Here is a 17,111-nt window from a genome sequence, read left to right on the forward strand (position 1 = left end):
ATTAATGGAGGACGAGGAGGCGGCGAGGAAGGTGGTGAGGGAGCAGCAGTACCTCCGTCATACACAATATGAAGGTCTGCCACAAGGACAACAGCCACGTGACTAAGAGAGGCCGCACCTGTATTTCAGGGTGTATAGTCATCCCACCCCAGATTGGCTGACTTAAGACTATACCACAACCACATTATGGCGTGAATAAAGGAATATCTGCTTACCAAAGGCTAGAATAATAATACCGTAACCACTGATCTATAGGGTTGTTAGTTGTGTGTGGTTCGTGGCCGTCTGATTTCCATATGGTTTAGTGCATTAGCGTCTTTCTAATAAAAAAAAATAAAAAAAAAGAACTGCACTTCTCTGTCGCCATCGTTGACATAGCATTAGATGTATATGGAGACTTTAACACGTTATTCTCTTACATTCAAATTCGTTTTTCCCCCCAAGTATGGATGCGTTAGTCAGTACCGTATGTTATAATTATATTTGTCTAGGAACTACTGTATGTTATAAAGTACCTTACCTACGAGGCGGGATTGCTATTTTAATTTGCCATTCGACAATTTTTCCTTATTTGCCCCGTGACATCGGACCCTCGCTCACACATCACCAGGTGTACACTCTGTCCCTGACCCTCCTGGCCTCCCGCCCATGGTCTCCCAGCACGTGCACCAGAACCTACGCCCAGACATGAGCTTCCTTATATTTAAACTAATACGTATGATAAACATTTACAACTAGAGGGGAGGGAGAGGAGGATGTGGATATATTATTACTGCAATGTCACGTACTGGTGAGAATTAATAACCTGGTCATTATACTACATAGGTCAGTGTGACAGTAGAGACACACAAGAAGCGTCGCGCCACACATACACGACTGACAGAGACCCGATAAACAACTGACGGCAAAGCCAACGCTGGGAGACTTTGAGACGAGGAAACACACACACACACACACACACACACACACACACACACACACACACACACACACACACACACACACATAAAACAAAACTATACCATAATGACTGTGTAAGAAACAAGAACTGTCCCATACCGCCTCGGACAAGATGACTAAGACGATTTCACAACAGTTGGAACGAAATAAAAACAATTCTCATGATAAAAAAGTTGGGTGGTAGAAGATGATGATGACTGCCAAGGACGACATTACCTCACACAATATCCCCAAGTGTTCCAGCTTACCACCCAACACAACCTCAATCCCTCACTTCTAGGCAGCGTCTGGGAGTCAGGGTTTTATTGGTTTGTAGGGCGTGATGTTTTGCGTTTGAGATCACCTGAAGATTAACCACCCTAACCTACAGTACCTTAACCCCTTGTGCATGGCGTCCACGTACTGAAGGAGTTAGTGGAGATATTCTACTAAATTAGCCTACCCCCCCCCCCCACCAGGTAGAGTTAGGCAGGTTAATCTTTAGATACAATAAGTTTGGGTGTTTAATCTTCACGTGATCCTGCACTGTGACCAAACCTCTTCATTTCATCCTAAAGTGGGAGTTATCAGTCACAAGACACACACACCAAGCTAATAGATATAAAACAGTGAATTAACTTAAACAAACATAAAAGGTAAGAAAAATTATACAGAGATAAGATTACAGAGATCGACCTTCAGAGAACAAAAATGGCTTTTCGGGTTTGATGTTGTAAGTGACCCTGATGTACCAAATTACACTGGCTAAACACGGGTTATAAGACCAAGGTAAAATCGCCTCTATAATCAATATGACCCAATAACCTAATATGATGATTGCTCTTACTCGCCGGGAAATGAATTGGATCATTTTCCAATATATTACACAACTCAATTATAGCCATTCACCACCAATATGTTAGGGGAAAATCCTTTACTTTTCCGTGTAGTGAAGAAAGTTACTGACCACAAAAAATTACGTCTAAAAACACAATAAATTAAATTGTTATATATACTGTATATTCTATGGTTACACTCAATATAATCAAATATTAAACACATTTTGGACTTTATATGTTTCTATCAATAGTTAACTATATACTTTTATGAGAGAGAGAGAGAGAGAGAGAATATACGTCAATCTGTACTCACTCTCTCCTGGTCCCAGTTAGCGTTCCCGGTGTAGTCCTTCCCTTCACTCTGGCCTTCGTGACTGAGGTCCTCGGGCTGGGCTTCACTCACGGCCCTACTGACTTCACTCTTGGTTTCACATAGGTCTTCACTCTGGTTTTCTACTAAGACTCCAAGGTGGTTTTCACTCTCGCTGTCTCGACTCTTCCTCTTTCTCTGCTCTTTACGACTACTACTCTGGTTCTCAACGTCGAATGCCCTCAAATCCTCACTCTTTACACTCCTTTGGTCTTCACTCTTGTTATCTTCCTGGTGCTCAGTCTTCTCTTGAATTTGTTCTTCACTCTGATGTTCACTCTTGATTTCTGTCTGTTCTTCACTCTTGCCTTCTCTCTGTTCTTCATTTTTGACTTCTTTTGGTTCTTCACTCTTTCCTTCAGTACCGATGTCCTTGGCCCTGTCATGACTCCTGGAGGTCTTCCTACTGGTGGCGGTGGTTCTCCTACTGTCCTTCCTGCTGGGTCTTCGGGAGTCCTTGGACTTGGCGTCTCCCCTGGGCTTGGCGTTGCCTCCCTGGTCTTCGTCGCCCTTGCCGAGCTCGTAGGCATAGTCGAAGGCGAAGTGTCGTATCCGCTCCCTATGGTCGGCGCTGCCCTCAACCGGGACCTGCAACAAGAGAAAAAGTCACGCCTGGTTAGTTCATTAATCACAGAAGAGGCTTATGATGTTCTTCAAGTATAATAAAACCGGCGTGTTCTATCTATAATGTTCTTGAGGTTATTAAGCTTTATAGTGCTATATAGTTAAGGGTCAAGATAAGAGAATACAATAAATGATCTAAAAATGAAAGAAGAAACCACCATCAGTGTTTCTTCTACTGTCACGGCTGAGATGCAAGAGTCGCTGCCTCTACCACAAACATCAAACTCTCCCCCCAAAACAACACACAGTAATGGGAAGTTCTCCAGAGAGGAAGTGTTACAGTAGTTAACTCTCCAGAAGGGCAGTGTTACAGTAGTTAACTCTCCAGAAGAACAGTGTTACAGTAGTTAACTCTCCAGAAGGGCAGTGTTACAGTAGTTAACTCTCCAGAAGAGCAGTGTTACAGTAGTTAACTCTCCAGAAGAGCAGTGTTACAGTAGTTAACTCTCCAGAAGAACAGTGTTACAGTAGTTAACTCCAGAAGAGCAGTGTTACAGTAGTTAACTCTCCAGAAGAGCAGTGTTACAGTAGTTAACTCTCCGGAAGGGCAGTGTTACAGTAGTTAACTCTCCAGAAGAACAGTGCTACAGTAGTTAACTCTCCAGAAGAGCAGTGTTACAGTAGTTAACTCTCCAGAAGAACAGTGTTACAGTAGTTAACTCTCCGGAAGAGCAGTGTTACAGTAGTTAACTCTCCAGAAGAACAGTGTTACAGTAGTTAACTCTCCGGAAGAGCAGTGTTACAGTAGTTAACTCTCCAGAAGAACAGTGTTACAGTAGTTAACTCTCCAGAACAGTGTTACAGTGCTGCTACAGTAGTCTACTCTCCAGAAGAGCAGTGTTACAGTAGTTAACTCTCCAGAAGAACAGTGTTACAGTAACTCTCCGTAGTACAGTAGTTAACTCTCCAGAAGAGCAGTGTTACAGTAGTTAACTCTCCAGAAGAACAGTGTTACTACAGAAGAACAGTGCTACAGTAGTCTACTCTCCAGAAGAGCAGTGTTACAGTAGTTAACTCTCCAGAAGAGCAGTGTTACAGTAGTTAACTCTCCAGAAGAGCAGTGTTACAGTAGTTAACTCTCCAGAAGAACAGTGCTACAGTAGCTAACTCTCCAGAAGAGCAGTGTTACAGTAGTTAACTCTCCAGAAGAACAGTGCTACAGTAGTTAACTCTCCAGAAGAGCAGTGTTACAGTAGTTAACTCTCCAGAAGGGCAGTATTACAGTAGTTAACTCTCCAGAAGAGCAGTGTTACAGTAGTTAACTCTCCAGAAGAACAGTGCTACAGTAGTCTACTCTCCAGAAGAGCAGTGCTACAGTAGTTAACTCTCCAGAAGAGCAGTGTTACAGTAGTTAACTCTCCAGAAGAGCAGTATTACAGTAGTTAACTCTCCAGAAGAGCAGTGTTACAGTAGTTAACTCTCCGGAAGGTCCAGAAGAGCAGTGTTACAGTAGTTAACTCTCCGGAAGGGCAGTGGCACACAAACACCCCTGTGAAGCTATCCGGGGCGGAAGTATCGATGAACTAAGAATAGTGTGTGGGGTGGGTGGGGGGGCGGCCGGCATTAACCTCTCACTGACCCACGTCTTCATATTCCCTAACACAGTGCAACACAATACACACACACGCTTTATAATTCTTGTTTAAAGACATCTTCATCACCAGATCTTTCTATTTCATTTCATATACATTTTCCATACATACAAGGACAGTCTCATATATGTATAATTACGTATATTTGTAGGTTTTTATTATCCCAAAACTCTTAGGATTAATCTCTGTACTGGATTTCTAGTCATATTTAAACAATGCCAAGTTAGTTATCCACAAGCACAAGTCTTACAACTCTTCTAAAATTCCATATTAAAAAACAACTTCAAATCATCCTCATACACCAAGCGGTAAAACCAACAAACTGAAGGAGGGAGACTAGGAACTTCCAGTTATCTTACCTGATGATTAAACACACCTTGACCTAACCTAACCTTGACCTAACCTAACCGACCCCTATGTTTTGCCAGGGTCTTTAATCATCAGGTGAAATAAGAGTAGGTTTCTAATCTTCAGAAAAACTCAATAGACTATGAAGTAACCTATCATTTTTTTTTGTACCTTCATACTTGTTCTCATAAAACCTTAATTAAATATAAGATGAAGATCAAGGTCGAGATGTCAAGGTCAAGTGTCAAAATGGGTCAAGAACTCGTGCCTTGACTGTACCCCCTCCCTACAGCATAGTATTTACAAACAAACACATCAGACACTAATAAACGCCTACCATAATAATACTCATAAACTGTATACGAATCACTACACTTGTCTTAAAAATACACCAAGTGCCCTCTAATTATCCCGGCTTAAGTATGATCACTAAGCAGTACTCATACATCAGCCATAATGGGTTTACGTGGGTGTATGTGTGGTGTATGAGGCCTCTGTGTACCTCCGACCTCCAGCCTGTGTTGTGTTTACTTTACTTCCGACCTCCAGCCTATGTTGTGCTAACTTTACCTCTGACCTGTATTGTTTACTTTCGAAACGATTAGAAAGTTTAATGAGAAAAGGCAGAAAGTATCCATAGCTAGCAGGTAAAGACAACATATAGTAGAGATACAGAAAATAGTCTAAACAAAAATAAATATAAATAAGAAAAGCAAGAGAGAGAAACACCCTCCAGTTTAGCTACCCCAAGATCGTGAGGGTCTTTTACAGCACCTGGCCAGCGGGGAGAGTCAACACTACCACACGTCTCTGTTATAAACTATGAGGAACGCGACTGTGATATCCAGAACCCCACCCCACCACAACACCCGTCAGTCATCCTGTCACGACCAAAATGTCCCAATAACGTGTGGCTGTGGACATCTTTTACACTGCCCTTTGGTCTAGATATCACTGTGTGGACATCTGATTCGTCCATAACTGAATATATGGTCGTCATTTGGACACCCCTTGACCCCTCCTGCACTGATGAGGGATTACAATGGCCAGAATAGGAAATTTACGGCACCGGATTGTAATCCCAGGGGGTAAAGAGGATTACAAGCATCAGGGCCAGGACTAAGAATGACTGCTGCTGTAAGACGGAAGGATTACAGCACAAGATGAGAGATCACAAAAAAGACCAGAAGAAGCGATTTACAACAGAACCTGGTAATCCCTAGGAGTAGAGAGGATTACAGGCATCAAAACAAGGACTGATAAATAAATGCTAAAAGATGGGTTACAGCATCAGACTGTAATCCCCGGCGGTATAGGAAGGGGTACAGGCATCACAGACGGACCAAGAGTGATGGAAAGGTTACAAGTCTCGGGGCAGCAGAGAGCTAAGCTTGGTATCATCCACGTGTTTATGGTGGAACGCTGTCACATCATTAAGCTGCCTCCCTGACCATCACCACTACCCATGATCACCACTACTAATCACTCCTTATGACCACCACTACCCATGACCACCACTACTACCACTACCCATGACCACCACTACTACCACTACCCATGACCACCACTACTGCCACTACCCATGACCACCACTACTACCACTACCCATGATCACCACTACTAATCACTCCTTATGACCACCACTACTACCACTACCCATGACCACCACTACTGCCACACTACCCATGACCACCACCACTACTACTACTCTCAAGCACCACTACCCTTGACCACTACCACACCCTCGACCGTCATCAAAGAAAGAAGGTGGATGTTAACTGGGTCACAAGACACACCTCACACTGGCCATCAAGCCTGGGACGAGATCCTCAGAGGTTATGGCATTAAATTTTCCTCACAAATGAAGATATAAGAACCAATGTGACCAGACAACTCAAAAAAAGAAACAAAAAAAATCTTAAATCCGAAAAATATATAAAACATTATTTCCTGCTTTATCTTAACTCTATACATTCTCTCGTAACACTAATTTAAAGATAAACTAAACATACGATACAAAATACATGAGAGACTGTACCAAAACACGTGTAGACACCTGTAGTGTTATTAAATCAGTTCACCTGTGCAGTACCATCATGTAGGTCACACCACAGCAACTGAGGCAGGTGTGCTTATACAGAGCCACACCTCCCCTCACCTGTACTACCTCACCCACACACAAGTCACACTCGTTATAATTGTCCTTCTATATTTCACTGCATTGCCGACATCTATGTTTGGTTATGGCATATCACCTGTATATTAAGCACCAAAGTTTATTTCACCTGATGATTGACACCCTACCGCTACCTGGGGGTTATGTTATATTAGGTCAGGTAAGACTAACGTTAGGGTGTTTAATCATCATGTGAAATACGCTGGGGTACCTAATCTTCAGGTAATTCAGTACAGAGGATCTATCATATTCCGCCAGTGTCGTCAGTCCCTCAGTTGAGAAGTGGCTAATGAACTCTAGTACTACCCAGAGATATAAACACATACAACATTGACTGACAAACTCAAAATACCTTAATTATACACCATAACTATGTGAACTACACTCACTAAGTTGGGCTATATTATTAAAATAACATTAAAGGATATCGACTCTTCTCCCTGGCAATATAAAGTACCATAACATTATAACCACTGATGGTACAAGATCAGTTGCTGTCATCACACCTAACCTAACCTAACCATTATAATTGGAGGATAATACGACATGGAGCCATTAGGGCTAGTGGTTCATTAGCACTGGGCTCATTTAAGCCTGGGGTCCATTACAACTGGGACCATTTAAGATTGGGATCCATTACCACTGGGATCATTTAAATCTGGGGTCCAATACCACTGGGATCATTTAAATCTGGGGTCCAATACCACTGGGATCATTTAAATCTGGGGTCCAATACCACTGGGATCATTTAAGTCTGGGGTCCATTAGCACTGGGCCCTTTTAAGACTGAGAACTATGAGGACTATTAGGCATGTGACGCATGAGTGTAGACCATTAGGACTCAGGTACAGTCTCACCCAGAAGTTGGTTAACTCTCCCAGCCACCTATTACCGCACTGCCTGCTTCAGATGTTTGAAACTGTCTCAGTACCAACTAGAACATGAAACCGATACGAATGAATCTAAAGGTTCGAAGTAACAGACTCAAGTTCATCCATCTGAAGCAGGCAGTGCAGCAATAGCGGGCTGGGAGAGTTAACGAACTTTTGGGTGAGACTGTACCAGTTGGAGGGAACACCAGCTAGTACAAAGTGACTAGTAGATGTGATTGCCTGACATCTCACCGGCTCAGTTCATAGGTGACAAGCTGTAGTATAGCCCTGACATCCCATAACTATAAATGTTTAGAACAGGTGGAAGCTGATGAATACCGGTACTGTACTGTATAGGTGTAATAAAATAAAATATACTGCTATTTTACAACTTTTATTTATATATTTTTTTGTACATTTTTGGACCAAGCCTTTTAACCCTGTTTTAGCAGCCAAACCCAAGTAGAACATAACAACGCAAAGGCCTCCATCACCTTATGTGGCTCCCCCTCCTCCATCACCTTATGTGGCTCCCCCTCCTCCATCACCTTGTCTGGCTCCCCCTCCTCCATCACCTTGTCTACTCTTCCCTCTACTCTTCCTCCTCCTCTTTCACCAACCAGAACCAAAAGGCGTAGATCATTACCATGGCGGCGGTTATGAATAAAAATTAGCCCCCAATTTTGTCATACTTGTCTTCTCGAGGCAAACCGAAAATCACGTAATCCTCCTCAAACAAAATGATCTCCCACGTGTAATCTATTTGTCCTACCGTCCATTTCTTCACCACCTTGTGTTCCAACGCCTGCTTCTCCTCCACAACAAGGGAGAGTGATTTGCTCCCTTGCTTAGCAAAACAAATTGTTGAATGGAGTTTATTACTTCTGTCCGGAACCCGAAGAGGAGTCTCAGTGCAGACGTGGGCGAGGAAAGTAGACATATTCATTCGGTTTTTGTAAAGAGTACTTTTGGCGCTACGCCACTTAAAGGACACCGAAGATTCGTTTGTCCTTATGCCCTCCAGAGGGATAACCGCTACAGACGGAACAATGTACGAACCTTCCACCCGCCCGTCACCGATGTACACCCAACCATCCTTCTTAATCTGACAATGCAAAAGTATTTTTCTCTTATTGTATAACCCACACATTCTGGGTTGATACAATTCAACCCAAAGGTGGGTTGGACGCCGTTTATTTTCGGGCAAACTGACGTTGCCGCCAAACACATCAACGTGTTGATTAACCATTTTGATTTTTTTTAAGACATATGTTGGTAGACTGCATGTCAAAAAGAAAGATTTGTGAAAATTTCAAAGTTAACTTGGAATTTGGACATGAAGTACTAGTGTTGTAGAGAACATGTAGTACTAGTGTTGTAGTGAACACGTAGTACTAGTGTTGTAGTGAACACGTAGTACTAGTGTTGTAGTGAACACGTAGTACTAGTGTTGTAGTGAACACGTAGTACTAGTGTTGTAGTGAACATGTAGTACTAGTGTTGTAGTGAACACGTAGTACTAGTGTTGTAGTGAACATGTAGTGCTAGTGTTGTAGAGAACATGTAGTACTAGTGTTGTAGTGAACATGTAGTACTAGTGTTGTAGTGAACATGTAGTACTAGTGTTGTAGTGAACATGTAGTACTAGTGTTGTAGTGAACACATAGTACTAGTGTTGTAGTGAACACGTAGTACTAGTGTTGTAGTGAACATGTAGTACTAGTGTTGTAGTGAACACGTAGTACTAGTGTTGTAGTGAACATGTAGTACTAGTGTTGTAGTGAACATGTAGTACTAGTGTTGTAGTAAACATGTAGTACTAGTGTTGTAGTGAACATGTAGTACTAGTGTTGTAGTAAACATGTAGTACTTCTGTTGTAGTGAACATGTAGTACTAGTGTTGTGTTGTAGTGAACATGTAGTACTAGTGTTGTAGTAACCATGTAGTACTAGTGTTGTAGTAAACTAGTACTTCTGTTGTAGTGAACATGTAGTACTAGTGTTGTAGTGAACACGTAGTACTAGTGTTGTAGTAAACATGTAGTACTAGTGTTGTGTTGTAGTGAACATGTAGTACTAGTGTTGTAGTGAACACGTAGTACTAGTGTTGTAGTAACCATGTAGTACTAGTGTTGTAGTAAACATGTAGTACTTCTGTTGTAGTGAACATGTAGTACTAGTGTTGTAGTGAACACGTAGTACTAGTGTTGTAGTAACCATGTAGTACTAGTGTTGTGTTGTAGTGAACATGTAGTACTAGTGTTGTAGTGAACATGTAGTGCTAGTGTTGTGTTGTAGTGAACATGTAGTGCTCGTGTTGTGTTGTAGTGAACGCATGTAGTACTAGTGTTGTGTTGTAGTGAACATGTAGTACTAGTGTTGTAAACATGTAGTACTAGTGTTGTAGTGAACATGTAGTACTAGTGTTGTATAACATGTAGTACTAGTGTTGTGTTGTATGAACATGTAATTACTAGTGTTGTGTTGTAGTGAACATGTAGTACTAGTGTTGTGTTGTAGTGAACATGTAGTACTAGTGTTGTGTTGTAGTGAACATGTAGTACTAGTGTTGTGTTGTAGTGAACATGTAGTACTAGAGTTTTATTGTAGTGAACATGTAGTACTAGTGTTGTAGTGAACATGTAGTACTAGTGTTGTGTTGTAGTGAACATGTAGTACTAGTGTTGTGTTGTAGTAAACATGTAGTACTAGTGTTGTAGTAACCATGTAGTACTAGTGTTGTGTTGTAGTGAACATGTAGTACTAGTGTTGTAGTGAACATGTAGTACTAGTGTTGTGTTGTAGTGAACATGTAGTACTAGTGTTGTGTTGTAGTGAACATGTAGTACTAGTATTTGTGTTATAGTGAATATGTATGTGTTGTAGTGAACATGTAGTACTAATGTTATAGTTAATTACTAGTGTTGTGTTGTAGTGAACATGTAGTACTAGTGTTGTGAGTGAACATGTAGTACTAATGTGTTGTAGTGATTATGTAGTACATGTAGTGTTGTGTTAGTAGTGAACATGTAGTACTAGTGTTGTAGTGAACATGTAGTACTAGTGTTGTAGTAACCATGTAGTACTAGTGTTGTGTTGTAGTGAACATGTAGTACTAGTGTTGTGTTGTAGTGAACATGTAGTACTAGTGTTGTAGTGAACATGTAGTACTAGTGTTGTAGTGAACATGTAGTACTAGTGTTGTAGTAACCATGTAGTACTAGTGTTGTGTTGTAGTGAACATGTAGTACTAGTGTTGTGTTGTAGTGAACATGTAGTACTAGTGTTGTAGTGAACATGTAGTACTAGTGTTGTAGTGAACATGTAGTACTAGTGTTGTAGTAACCATGTAGTACTAGTGTTGTGTTGTAGTGAACATGTAGTACTAGTGTTGCGCTGTAAATCACCTCATACATTCTAACGTAAATAGACGATTGCTATTATCGGTTACTTCGTTATTAATAACCATTGAGTGGGCTATATTTTGGGAGAATAATAGAAAAGCCAAATAGCGTTTATTTGAACATTAATACTATTAAACAAATGCGAAGTAACTACAAAGAGTTACAAGGTGATGTACAGTCTCACCCAGAAGTTGGTTAACTCTCCCAGCCACCTATTACTGCACTGCCTGCTTCAGATGTTTGAAACTGTCTCAGTACAAACCAGAACATGAAACCGATACGAATGAATCTAAAGGTTCGAAGTAACAGACTCAAGTTCATCCATCTGAAGCAGGCAGTGCAGCAATAGCTGGCTGGGAGAGTTAACGAACTTTTGGGTGAGACTGTACATTTAAACTGGAACCCACTAAGACTGAGGTGTATTAAGACTGGCACATATTAAGACTGGCACACATTTAAGACCACCATGTAATAGTACGGAGAGGAAAACACCGGTAATGGACGCGTGTGGGTTCGTGTCAAGTCAAGTCCCTGTAAATACCGGGATTTAAGAAGTGAAACTCACATGTGGTAAAATTAATGACGTCGAAAGAGGAGGGGGGGTGGTGGAGGGGGAAGACAGGGGGAAAGGAGGGGATGGGAGGGGAGAGGGGTAAAGTTGTCCCGTGTTTTCAGCTGACTAAGTTCACTAACCTTCAGTGCTATACAGTACAAATTAAATTGGCTGAGTTAATCCCTAGTTCTTCTTTATATATTGTGGTGGTTAATTAATCTCCCGTTTGTGAATATATAAATTAAAGAGAGATAGAAAGCCAGAGAGGGAGATAGAAAGCCAGAGGGAGATAGAAAGCCAGAGAGGAGATAGAAAGCCAGAGAGGGAGATAGAAAGCCAGAGGGAGAGACAGAGATAGACTGGTAAAGAAGAAAAATAAACAACAAGTGTGAAAGAAGGAGAGAGAGAGAGAAACACCAGGTTAACACGGAGGGAGTAGCAGCAGTAGTCGAGTCATTCTCTCCCTTCCCTACCAGGACCCTCCCCCACGTCACGCAGCCTCGCATGTCCGCTAAGATGCAGAGTTGATCCGACAAGGTAACGAACAGCTCCTCTAAACAGTAAATAAAAATTATCCCAAGCAGTTTTTTCTTCTTCTTCTTCTTCTTCTGTTCATCTTTTCTCCTATTCGTCTTCTTCTGTTCTTTCTCTACTTCTGTTTTTCTTCTTCTGTTGTTCTTGTTCATTTGTTGTTCTGTTCTTCCCTTATTCGTCGTCGTCTTCGTTTTGTTCGTGTTCTTCTTCGTCTTGTTCGTGTTCTTCTTCGTCTTGTTCTCGTTCTTGTTCGTCTTGTTCTTGTTCGTCTTGTTCTTGTTCGTCTTGTTCTTGTTCGTCTTGTTCTTTGGAGGGGAAAAGGTGTCTGGTGGTCGGTAGTGGTGCCAACGAGGGCCAAAAAAAAAAATCACGATTCAAACACCATTATTGAGATCTCACATAATACAGTGCCATCAAAAACAACATGTTCCTATAGAGCAAATTTGCCAAGGTCTATAATATGTAGTATATATGTACAGCAATGAATGAAGGGGTGGATAGTGTGTGTGTGTGTGTGTGTGTGTGTGTGTGTGTGTGTGTGTGTGTGTGGAGAGAGTTCAGCATCAAGTGACGTGCTGTTGATGGAGTAATGCGGATCAACCATAAACCTGCCATTACAAGCTTAAAGCAACTGGAGGAAGAAGGAGGGGAGGGGGAAGGGGTAGTAAGGAGAAGAAATAGGAAAATGTAGCGAGGAAGATGGACAGGAGGTGGTGATAATGAGGGGAAAGAGGGGAAGAAGAAGAAGGAGGAAACGATAATGAGAAGAAGTGTGGGAGATATACCCTCACTTTATCACACTTATAGACACCACCCTTACCGTGACTTGACGCACCGAGGTTAAGTGAAAGAGAAAAAATAATGAAGAATAACCCCAGGAGGAAGACTGGCAAGGAAACACCATACTTAATGATCACAGATACAGTGGAGGGAGGGGAGGGGGTCTGGCAGGTGCACTTAATACACCATGATACTAATAACAAGAAAATTACCTGCACAATATCAATCAGTTTAATGACAGTACTTAAGTTCTCAACTCCATCATGATTTAGGTAAACAAGACATCTTATATAAACACCTGGGAGTTGCTTTCCCAATAGTTTGTTTACACTTGATATTATCTTTTACTCGGGCAGCTCAGGTGACGACGTTAATGCTTACTAATTAATTGATTGACTGATAACTCAATTACCGTCAAATGAGGAACGAATATCTCTCTCTCTCTCTCTCACCAAAGACGTAACACTTCACTAAAGGTGCGTGAGAGGAGTTTGTAAGTTATATTTAGGACAAGATATGCTATTGTATACATCATGGCGGGATGTCGGGATATTCTGCTTAGCAAATTACCAGCTGGTCTTGTGTCCCTAAATGTCTTTTTTGTCTCTCGATAATATTTATATAACATTGTGAAGAGACAAAACTGTATTAAAACAATAAATATCGTATTTTTACTCATAGGATCAATATATCGTTATAACTAAACGAAACTAAAGTAAAAATATATGTTTCGATATTTTCAAGGCTATCGTAAAAGTAGTCTCATTGGATGTTTACACCATGATGAAGGCTTTCAAGGTAATTTGTTACTTATTCATTTATTTATTTATTTATAGCGAAATGATAATACAGTTTATAGGAAAAATACAAACTAGTTCAGTCAAGTTTTACTATTGGACAAATTATGATTGTTAGTACAGTATATTTACAAACATTACGAATCTCACAGAACAGATATATTACACATAGTCATTACTGCTGTGTTTATTTGTCTAACTTGGCAACAAACTCCTTCAATAAATATTTTCAGTTTTCATGGTCATGCCTGAAATCAGAGATAACAACAAACACACACATACATTCCCATCAAAACCACTACCATGACCCGAACCTAACCTAACCTGACCTCAATACCAGTCAAGGTCTATTTTCTTTTAAGTCTCGTAAGCCTCATCCTGCTATAATGCGGGTGGCCAAGAAGGTGTTAATATTTTAGGCTCGTAGAGATTCACCAGCCTCTGTGTTACCCGACCATCTTGACAGTATGTTGATCCACCTTAATTATTCACCAATTAGAGTTACCCAACAACCATGACAAGATGTTAGTCCTTCAGAAAGTTATCCCACTAGTGAGAAGCGCGTCCCAGTGTACGGGACTGCCCAGTATGGGCCAATAGGCCCGCTGCAGTTTCCTCCTTTCTTATGTTCTTATGTTCCACTCAGTCATCCACACCTCACCCAGTCATCCACACCTCACCCAGTCATCCACACCTCACCCAGTCACCCACACCTCACTCAGTCATTATGTATCGTTGGTTATAATCATACATCTTCCTCGGTGCTTATTAGGCATTGTCAGGTAGTATGAGGAAATCAAGGTAAAGTCCTGTGGCTGATGACATAAATTTGTCTTCCCCTCAATTACTTCCACCTCAGTGTTTGGTATTATAAACACCAAAGCCATAGTCAACAATATAATAAACCTCCTCTTGAATTATATAAAATATTCTCAAATATAGCGTCTTAATAAGGGTAAACAAAAAGAGTTAATTATTAGGTATGTTAAGTTATAGAAGAAAATCCCTCATACGCGAAAAACACCCAAGGGTCAGGTCAGGAGAGGCGGATATTGGATTGACGAGAGACGCAGCCAAATATCATGTCTCTTGTACGTTGTGTGATGCCAACAAAATATTGACTGACTAGTGCATTAGAAGCCCCTACTGGTAACGACGATTTTGTGAGATGCACGTGATTGAAAGTTTACCATGACACACGCACTCCAGCATGCAAAACATTGTAAATAAGTCAGGCCACAAACCTCGAACCTTTGTCTCGTGGGAACTGAATCAAGACCCGGGACATAACCAGACCAGGTCAGGGTCAAACTGTCTTGTGAAAATTACAACACAGATAAAGACCGGAAATTATGTACTGACCTTGTAGCCCTCAAGTACCTCCCACGTCAAGGACTACTGACCCCGTAACCCTCAAGTACCTCCCACATCAAGGACTACTGACCCCGTAACCCTCAAGTACCTCCCACATCAAGGACTACTGACCCCGTAACCCTCAAGTACGTCCCACATCAAGGACTACTGACCCCGTAACCCTCAAGTACGTCCCACATCAAGGACTACTGACCCCGTAACCCTCAAGTACGTCCCACATCGAGGACTACTTACCCAGTACCTACCACACCTGGTACACATGACACTGTATACGTGAAACCTCATGAAAAATAACTCCTATGTACCTATAAAAACGTACACATGAATAAATAAATCTATAAATGACTTAAGTTCAATTTATCTGTAGTATTTCTATTTACATGTAAGACATCACTTGTTTTATACCGCCACCATGGTATGATAATAAATGACAATGTATAAGAAAGGTTAAGTCTTGTTTGTTATGTACAGTCCATTTGATTTCTTAGTTAAGACAGCTACCACCTCTGATAGCGTCACCCTTTGGTTATTACAATACCTGTGCGTCATCCCTGGTTCCGTGTTATACTGATAATTGCCAATACACTTCTTTGAATCAGGTTCTAAATACTAGTATGTTATTTAGGTGAAGTAACGCGCCACTAAGTGTAAATGATTAGGTCACTGATTACATAGGCACCAGCACTAATAGACCCCGACTTAATCGAATCATTAGGATTTTAACCTAATCCTCATGGGTCCAGTCCTAAAGATAGGTTAGGTTAGCTTTGATTTAGTTACGTTTGGTTTAATCTGATTTGGTTTGGGTAGATTGGCTTAGGTTAGGTTAGCTTAGGTGAAGTTGATTTGTGGCTTACTAAGTGGCCAGTCAGACTTGCAATCAAATGTCACAGTGTATAAATAATTTTTCACTGACCTCTAGAACGCATCGTGTAAACAAGGAGAGAGGCGCTGGGCTGGTGCATAGACTCATTAGTACCGAGACTTGACTATTTATAGCTGTGAGGGAGGCAGTGATGAGCCGAGCGATGTTGACGTGTATCAAACTGGCACTTAGTGACACGCACCTCACCACCGCTCACACAGGCACTAAGGTTCACTCTCAACTCTACACACATACCAACACACTGCCACTAAAGAACACTTACACATATACCCATGACAAACACATACCATGTAACTATCACTTTCATTTGGATATACAATTTTACCTTAACAAGACAACACTTCCCACACAGACACCAGGTCTCTCTCTCTCTCTCTCTCTCTCTCTCTCTCTCTCTCTCTCTCTCTCTCTCTTAGACTGGAGTTGAAGGATTCTGGATTCTCTTTATTCAAGGAAGTCTCTACGTAACTCTGATCAAATTTAGATGTTATGTTCCTGCTCATACACCACCAGTTCAGAGGAACATTAAAACACAGATACCTTTGAGAATACTGACTCACACCACACCACACCACTGTACTGACTCCACATCCTTCAAAGGTTGACCGCCAAATCATATTCCCTGGATGCAAACAAGAGAACTCATTCACCTAACATCATTATGTCTAATTATAAAAACACTTTACGTTATCTGTGTCATTTTTTAAGTCAAGTAAATGATTTAGATACGAAAGAATATTAGAGCAAAAAGCTAACTGTGTGACGTGTTTTCATATCTTACAACAAGGGAAACATTCTACCATACGAACGACCCATAATCCTAACTGCGGGTTCCATGATGACACTGTTAGACAAATACGAGTCACGAGCACAACATACAAAGGGTGAATGACGTCCCCTAACGCTGTGTGTAGTAGATGCCTCACACACACACACACACACACACACACGTACCCGCTCCTGCAACACTAATGAGACCAATGAGGAAGAAATTGTAAAACAGGACCAGGATGCCACGCTCTG

The 17,111-nt window shown here is 41.2% G+C and overlaps 1 protein-coding gene across 2 annotated transcripts in view; it reads right to left on the minus strand.

Annotated features, from left to right (window-relative positions):
• LOC121872609 overlaps positions 1–17,111 on the minus strand; it is a 160,818-nt gene that overhangs the window by 93,472 nt on the left and 50,235 nt on the right. For both annotated transcript variants that reach the window (XM_042375475.1, XM_042375474.1), the window contains exon 3: positions 2,092–2,736. In XM_042375475.1, the coding sequence (XP_042231409.1) occupies positions 2,092–2,736 (645 nt within the window). The remainder of the gene's footprint in view (positions 1–2,091; positions 2,737–17,111) is intronic.

This window comes from Homarus americanus, unplaced genomic scaffold (assembly GCF_018991925.1).
Source record: "Homarus americanus isolate GMGI-L3 unplaced genomic scaffold, GMGI_Hamer_2.0 scaffold39155, whole genome shotgun sequence".
Lineage (NCBI taxonomy): Eukaryota > Metazoa > Arthropoda > Malacostraca > Decapoda > Nephropidae > Homarus > Homarus americanus.